Here is an 8765-nt window from a genome sequence, read left to right as displayed (position 1 = left end):
TTATATGACTTGTCATTCTTACCTGGTCAGCGAGCTCCGCCCCTCAGGACTGGGTGCGGCCTTTCCACCCTGAGTCATCTCCTTTAGGATAAACTGTCAGGTACTCAGGTACCCACCAGGAGTCTCGTCCTTAGCACACTCAGGTGTGGTACAAGGGGCTCACAGTGAATAAAGATACTCCAGTTCCAGTGGTCTAGAGGATACATTTCAGGAAAGGCCAGACCTCTCTTTGTGCTCAGGCTCAATTCTTTATTGTATACGACACTACATGCAAGCAATGATGGCACTGTAAGGTGATTTTCATCATCCTATGGTGGATACTGAGACTCTTGTAGGGCATTTAAGGGTAAATTCATTAGAATCCATTATGATGCCATAATGCTTCAAACGTACCAACCTAAGTGGTCTCCACCAGAAGGAGGAGGTTCCTATTTGTTCCAGAAGGTACTAACTGACATACTTTTTCCCCCTTACCAAACTGTGACCTCCTTGAAGGCAAGTTTATGGCGGTGTTTCTATCTTCCAAGCCCAGCACAGAGCCTGGCACATTAGATATTTGCTAACTGGAATTGAAGAGAATTCTCTTCACCAAGCCCAAACTGTCACCTGAACCTCTCAGGAAAAAAAAAAAAAGTAATAACCTAGAGTTTACCTTTTCTGAGGCTTCTAGATGCTACAGGCTCTGTAGAATTTAAACGGCTTCCTCCTAGAATCAGGAATGGTGTCCTAGGAGCCCTATAATATGTTTTATTCAACCCAGTGTTTTAAAATTGTGCAACACCAATTAATTTCACATGTTTAAAATTCAAATTTACATATTCTCTTGAAAAATAAATCTAGCAACATTTGGCTTATCTTTCTCGTTGACAGCAACTGACCAGAGCTAAGGGGTGGTCCCTTTTAAAATGAACATGGCCACAGTTCCCAAGAACCTCTCATACCTGCATTAGTCCCTTAGTCTCCTGTCTTTGAGATTCCCATCCCAGAGAACTGGACTCAAAGATGAATATTTTGTACCAAAGGACTCTTCAACCAGGGCCAGATCCTGGATTTTTATAACCCCTAAACATACTATCAGGGTCCTTCCCTTATATGATAAGGACAAATAAGATTAAACTATGACAAAAATAAAAAAAGAAGTGAAGTTCTAATTCTTCCCATGACACTTACTTCAATATAGTCTTTGAAATAGAAAATTCTATTTCCCCCGAATGTGCCTGCATTGTCCCTTTGGGGGTAAACTAGAACCACATTCAGGAAATACTGTCTTCACCAGTCTCTCCCTCCTCCCCCAGGGGCAGGAGGGACCGCGTGACTGTCCACAGGGAAGATGTGGTCTCAGCTGGCTCAAGAAGGGAGGGGACTGGCTGAAATTTGTCACCGAAGCAGTAATATTGTGGCCCCAGTGGAGCATATATTTCTCAAAATGAAGCTCGGGTGTGTGAATGTGGCCATAGTCACCACCTGGCCTCCTAGTCAGTGCACAGACCCCCAGATTCCCAGCACTTCTGAATACTGGCTTTGACTCAGGGGGCCCTTCTCCCCTACAGAGGGCAGACATCCAGTATCTCTGACAAGCCTCTTCAGATTACATGGATTGTTGGTTATACCTGTTGTGTTTATTTAGACTTATTCTGGTTTATTCTTTCATTTGAATGATTTAAGACACACACAGTCTGCTAGTTACAATTTGGACACTTAAGCCATTTAAAAGAAGCCTAAATCTTCCTAAAGCAAGCAAAGGCAGAAAGTAATGCCTTGAAGACCAGAACGCTGCACCTCAGAAAGACCATGTCAGGAAGAGTGAGTCTACTGTAAAGACCTCCCATAAGCCTTTCCTTCCTGCTTTCCTCCGTCCAGAGATAATATATAAACAAAATGTGCTGGCCTCATTTAATTGCCGATGTGCTACAAAGAGAGAGTCTCATGAGGCGACTTGGTCCCCAGCCACAGGAGGTCTCATAAATTACATCAAACAGGTTTCTGCCTCCATATATACAAAATGGTACTGATATCTCAGGGTGCGCTTTAAACACGACAACATAGCTTTCGGCAAATAATGAACAGCAGGACTCCAGCTCCAACAAAGCATACGGGCATTTTTCCTGCAAGAGGAAATACTTTTCACAGTTAAATAACAATAGAAATAGAAAGAAATGAAAAATTGCCAGAAAGGAACAAAAATGGGATTTCCAGCTGTGAGCTGAAAAGAGATGGGAAGGCATCAAGGTAGAAAGATTTAGAAAATGCTGCAATGGAGAAAAACTGTTCATAGTAAGAGGAGGTAACGATAGACACATTTCTTGGTCGGCGAGTCTGTGTAAACTTGCAGAGAAGTTTCAGAAGGCAAGAGCCTAAAATCGGCTTGCCACCCTGTTAAGTTGTCCCAGGTCATAACTATTGTAGCTCAGATCTAACAAGGTTGGACTTGCATTAGGTAGAGCCGGAAAGAATTAAAGGAATTAAAAGGCCTGCACATATGATTTTGGTTTTCCTTTTTTTGTTAGCTTTTTCCCCTGGCTGACTGGGGTACCAGCCACTTAAATGTGAATTGCTATTATTTCATATCAAATACTCTGTTTTGTTCCGTGCCTTCCCAGCCTATGAGACAGAATTGTGGAGTTGTTGATTCTTTCGTTTTCTGAGAAGGCAGTTGAAAAGCTAAGGCCGTGGATCCGTTGTTCCAGGAGTTTAGGGAGCAGGCGTTTTCTAGCTGTTTTGCCACAAGGTTCTTCCTTCAAAGCCAAAGCAGTAAGGACAAGATAAAGAACTTCTCCAAGAGCAATGAGCAAACTGATGAGTGGGTCTACACAGGCTTAAGAATCCAGTGAGCCTAGAGGGAGATGCGTGTGGAGGGAGGCCAGTATTGGCAGGAAGGCTCAGTGGCCAGTGTAGCCCAGGGTCAGCAAGACCAGAAGGGAAATGTAGTCTCATGGGTCAGAGAGCCCAGACCATGCACTTGAGAGGGATTGGGGGGTGGAAAGTGTCTCTCAACAGACCTGCAAAGTGACAGGCATGATGGGTCAGAGAGCTCAGGCCAGGCACATCGGGAGAGTCCTTCAGGGGACTTAGAAGGTGACCAGTGAGGACCACAGATCCCGTGGCCATTGGACGGAGTGTGAATACTCAGGACTTGCTACTCAGAGGGTGCTAGGGCCACAGACTGAAGCTTCCCACCTCTCCAGGGAGCTTGTCAAACATGTGGACTCTCAGGTTCCACCCCAGAACAACAGTATCACACTCTTGGGTGGGTGGGGGGGGGGGCAGGTAGTTCCTGCAGGTAGTTCTACCAGCTGGTAGTTCCCAACGCTGTGTTTTAATAAGCTCACCAGGTGGTTCACTTGTGCCCAAAGCGTTAGAACTCCTGGCTTAAAGGATCAGATGTCCTGAGGCATGTTCCCCATACTTTAAGCCAACAGGAGAGTGTATATGCATTGAAAAGGCAGTAGGAGTTGCAACAAGGAACCAAGGACCGTCTCATCTCTGCAGGAACCGTGGCAGGCAGGAACTAAACTCATAGAATAACTGGAGCATACAAGGCATACTCGAATTAAAAGGCAGGGGGAAAAGGTATTGTTGTTGTTGTTGTTGTTGTTGTTGTTCCTTAAAAGAGAAGATACATAGAATTAGCTCTGTAGCTACAGTGAAATACAACGCATGAAGGGGCAACATGGCCAAAGCCTAAGGCAGAGAAGCTGCGTGAGAGCTTGAAGAGAGCATGCGCAGTGAGCCTCTTCCCAGCGGAGGCCATGGCTCCTGATGAATTCAGCAAAAGCAGCTGCTGCGCCCGGCTCATGGACGCACGGCTCGGTGCTACATACTACTGGGCACGCAGCTCGGTGCATGCTACAGGCCACCACAGGCCACCACTCGGGGCCAGTTCAATCGCATTTAATAGTTATGTCAACTTCAGTTTGAAACAGGGTAGAGGATGGATTATTAATGTCGTTACATAATAATGTCTATATATACAGGAATTGTGTAACACTGTATAAGAAGTTATACTGGGGTACTCTGCTGATTACACCACTTATTGGAAGTAAGCACATGAGATTTGATCAAATGAACAGAATTTCAAAGAGTAAAGCTTCCACTTTAAAAAAAAAAAAGTGTGTCAGGGGAACTTAAGTCTTTGCTCAAATGTCAGGTTCTCAGCGGTGCCTCCTCTAACCAGCTCTCGCACTGCCTCCAGTCACATGACTGACCTCCACCCGCCACCCCGCCTTGCTCCCTTTTTTCCGTGGTGCATGCCTGCTAGCATACAACAGAACTGACTACACTCATTATTGTCTGACCACTAGACTAGGAGTTTTCTAAGGGCAGGGATCTGTATCTCTTGTTCACGGGTGAATTTCTAACACCCAAAAGTACCCATGGGTTCAATTAATATTTGCTGAATAGATAAATTAATTAGTACTCCTATCACAGCAATGCAGCAGAAAAACAGATGTTTTACTGGGATTTTTCTTTTACTGAGTGTAACTAGTTTAGGTGGTACTAGAACTAGTATCACCTAGTAACAAAGACGATAACTTCAAGAGCATCTGCATATTTTTGCTGCCTGCTTACAGCAAGGGAGGAATGGGAATTTTCGAAAGTGAAATTTGGGGTCAGGGACGGGAGTGGGTGGTGTTTTGGTTTTTTGGGTTTTTTTCCTTAGTGAAATTTTGTTTTTGCAGAGGACCAAATTGCATCCATACCATTCTCAAATGTGACCTATATTTTGGTTCACTCTTCTCAGTGAGAGTCAGAAATATAGCTTCAAGTTGATAATTAACCGGCCAAGAAGCTCACGAGCCATTTTCTTCTCTGTAACTAGCTATAAACTGTCTCACTAAAGCACATAGGAAGTCCAAAGGTTGAAGCATTTTGGGGGACTAACCCAGCTAAATGCAGCTTTTCATGGGGCAGTGGAGAAACATAAACATTCATTTTAACTGGCTTTCGCACAAAGCACTTAGCAAATCTTTGAAGGGCTCCTTAGCGGGTTCAGTCTTTTGAAGAAGAGATTGGAACATCTTTAGAAAGAAGCTCATAAATTCAGGTTGGCATGACAATAAGAGAAACGGAGACTGTCAGAAGCAGACCCAGCCGCTGGCCTGTAGGAAATGGGAGCGGAGCGTTGCCGGGAAAGAACCACACTGTACCGCTAATCTAAGGCAGGATATGGGAGGTTTTCCTTGTGATAGCAATAATGAACCACTCCTCAGAGCACTGATATTCAGTGTGGAAGCAAATCAAACCCCAGCCCACCCCCAGGAATAGAGACAAAGTAGGTGTAGTCATCAAGAATTGTCATTCCTGTGGATAAAGAAAGCTGTTCAGTGGGCCTAGGCTATGAGGTCTTCAGGAAAACAGAGCACTCTCCATCCTCTAATTCTGCATAGACCCGAGAAATCCTGGGCATTCACATCAAGTTGCCATGTTGACAGGTCACGCCGAGCAGTGTGACCACATAAGAATCAGTCTGTTGTCACACCTGAGACACATGAGCCCGCGATCACGAGGGGGCAGCTCTGCAAATGAGCTGGGATCCACAGATCCAGAGTTTGAAGGAAATCATTGTGCCCAAACGAAATCCATCTGTAAGGGATCCTTTTATACAGACTTAAAACTTAGAGGATAGTCTCTGTAATATGATCAGGGTAAGAGTAACAATTGACTTCAGATGCTCTATAGCTAAGCCACTTGGTGAAAGAAATCAGATGGCCATTGCCCATGTGTTGGAAAAATTGTAGGTTAAACAGTATAACTAAAATATTTAGTGCCATTGGTTTTTTTTCTGAGAAAGAAAAAAAAAGCCTCATTAATGGACACTAATCTGAGTGTTTCTAATGGAAAGTGGGAAGCCTTATGTTATGTCTTTCCTTACAGTCCCTGGTTCAGGGAATTAACACACACACATTTCCCAGAAGTCCTCTTCCTCATTTCTTGGCATGAGAGTCACCTAAACATTTCAGAAGCATTTCAGGGGACAGGCAGAATTGGGAATGTCCTTTACACTAAGGAGAGTGCTCCAAGGAAATATTCGAAGGAATAGAGCAAAAATCAGGAGGAGGTTTGACTGAGGCTTTTTTAAAGTCACCTGACCTGAAGAGCCAACTGGGAGTTTTACTTTGTTTTATTTTATTTTTTCCTTACCTCCAGACTTGCAAGGCAAAACAAAGTAAAAAAAAAAAAAAATTGAATCATTAGCAGTTTCATAATATATAGCCCCTCGTTTCCCCTGACATTTTTTTAGCTCTCACTATGTGCATGAGCAAAGTTAAATGCTTTACATGCATTATTTCACTCAGTTCTTTCAGTAAGTCCATAAAGCAGCTCCCATTACTTTATTTCCCCATTTTGCCGATGAAGAAACTGAGGCTCACAGAGGTTAAGATTCGCTCAAGGCCACACAAATAAGAAGTGGAGCCAAGATTCAATCCCCAGCTTGTTACATGCCCAATGGCCAATAACATCAGAACATTTGGGGTTAGAATTTTTCTTAAGGGTGATAACTGGGCCCCCAGACCTCGTGGCCATCAGCAGCGAGTTCAAAATGTTCATTTCTCTAAAAGGAGTGAGCAACCTGGAAGAGTGGGAAAAGCCCCTCATTTTTCATTTTTCAAGTACATGCTCAGGTTTGGAGTAAGGGGTAGAATGTGGAAATAAAACCTTCCCCCAAGTTGTACATACATATATATGATCTTATTGTGTATAATTAGATTTATATATAAGGAAATTTTAATATTATCTATAACTATATTTACATAAAGAAATTATGTATATGTGAGCAAAAATAGTTGAAATGCAAATATCCTTTCCTTCTCACGTTTCTCTAGATTTTGATTGGCGCCGTCATTGCCATGGGTTCAGCTGACAGAGATGGCCGCCTGCACCCGGGAGATGAGCTTGTTTATGTCGACGGGATTCCAGTGGCTGGCAAGACCCACCGCTATGTCATCGACCTGATGCACCACGCAGCCCGAAACGGGCAGGTCAACCTCACTGTGAGAAGGAAGGTGCTATGTGGAGGTGTGTGGCTCAAGCCAGCAGGGAGGCTTGGGGGTCGGGTGGTGAAATGCTTTTGTGGGACATGGTTAAGGACAGGGAGGAAAAAATTTTAAACCAATTTCTATATTATACAAGGACAAAAGTCAACCTAGATCTACCACATGTGACCATGATCTCAAAAGGGCAGATTTTCACCCCACTATAATTCCAAGCAGTCTCAAAGCCCTACCTTTTCAGCTTGGTCATTAAAAATTTTCTAGCAAAGCCTGGGGCTAATTTAAAATGTGTATGCTCTTTGCTCTTTGGTGGATGCTAGCTATAAGAGGAACATTATGGTAGTGGAAAATACAGCTTTGGAAAGTGTTCCTCATTGTGTTTACGAACCAAGAACCACGGCATTTTGATACCATAATAAGACAACTAGGATGGAAAATTAGCCTCCAAAGTAGAGCCTGATAAAAGGTAACAATAAAACTATGACAAAAATACAGCTGTATGTCACTCTGTGAAAACACAATTCATTTAACTCCAAGCTTATGGAATCGGTAAATTAGAAGTAATTATTCCCTTTACAGCCATTTCCCAGCATCGTGAAAGAATCCACCAAAGACTTCACTTTTAAATCAGTCTTCACAGTCCTAGTATGATTTAGTTTATCTCTCTCCACCATCTCAATCCCCCAAAACGGTTTATATTTCTATGAATATGTCTGTTACAAAAATCAACCATTTTTTGAAATGTAAGCACTCCGTAACGTAGGCAGTAGGGTCCCCAGCTAGCTTCCAGAGCTTTGCCCTGTGAATTACCTACTGCTCTCATGGCCACTGGCCTCTCTGCTCAGCCCCCTGGATCTCCTCATACAGATTAAGATGGACTTCAACTGCAGGAGCTCCCATGTGTTACAGAAAAGGAAACCAAGGCCCAGAGGTTGGGTAGCTCACCCAGGAGTCTGCAGTGAAAATCAGTGACAATGCAGAGGCTCTTGCCGCTGCACCGACCCCCAGCCCCTGCCACCACCTGTGCTTCTGGCTTTATCCCACCTTCGGGCCCCCACCCATCCCACCCCCAAGGAATTCAAAGACCATCCGTTAGCAAATGTCACTCCCTAACCCAAGTAGTCTTCCCTGTGTTATTATTATAAGGCATCTGAATTAAAAAAAAAAAAAATAGTGGGGGGTTGGGTGCCACTGGCTAATCACAGGCTGTGAGTGACTAGGGAAGATAAGACTTACTAATTGAACTAAAGCCCCTTTTCTAATCGAGTCTTCTAGAAACTAGACTTTGATCAAGGGCAATCGTTTAAAAGGGCAAGTCGGAAGAATTGTCAGCCCTCACCAGTACAGACTGCTATATATCTTGCATCGTGTGGAGGTTTTGCTAAGAAGTGCCATTCATCTTCAGAAATTCGTGACATACCACTTGACCCAAAGAAGTAAAACACCTTGAATCATGCCTTATCCTTGGGCAAGATGCCAGGAGGAAGAGAGTGTTTGCTTGGTTAACATTTAACAGTCTCTCTCCCTAAGAGTGATTTTAAATAAAAAGTTTGCCATGCTATATGTTCTGTAACCCACAGATAAATTAAAAAGATACCCGATTTACAAGGAAATATACTGCAAGGTGCAAAACCAAGTGCACCAACATAATTTCATGCTCCCCTTGCCACCAGCTGATTATTGCCAATTAAATTTTGTTTTAATCAACCCACACTATTGGAGTGCATGCCAAAAGCTGCAAAAATGTATTCTTGCAATTTGTGGATCATGTGA

At 43.4% G+C, this 8765-nt stretch overlaps 1 protein-coding gene across 5 annotated transcripts in view; it reads left to right on the top strand.

The window, feature by feature from the left end:
- Positions 1-8765, top strand: part of MAGI2 (membrane associated guanylate kinase, WW and PDZ domain containing 2) — a 1343119-nt gene that overhangs the window by 1181007 nt on the left and 153347 nt on the right. For all 5 annotated transcript variants that reach the window (XM_045089715.1, XM_045089714.1, XM_045089718.1 and 2 more), the window contains one exon: positions 6825-7017. In XM_045089715.1, the coding sequence (XP_044945650.1) occupies positions 6825-7017 (193 nt within the window). The remainder of the gene's footprint in view (positions 1-6824; positions 7018-8765) is intronic.

The sequence above is a fragment of the Mustela putorius genome, unplaced genomic scaffold (genome assembly GCF_011764305.1).
Source record: "Mustela putorius furo isolate JIRA1106 unplaced genomic scaffold, ASM1176430v1.1 tig00003845_pilon_pilon_pilon, whole genome shotgun sequence".
NCBI lineage: Eukaryota > Metazoa > Chordata > Mammalia > Carnivora > Mustelidae > Mustela > Mustela putorius.
The sequence above is the reverse complement of the archived record's forward strand: the minus strand, read 5'-3'. Positions and strand labels throughout refer to the sequence as shown.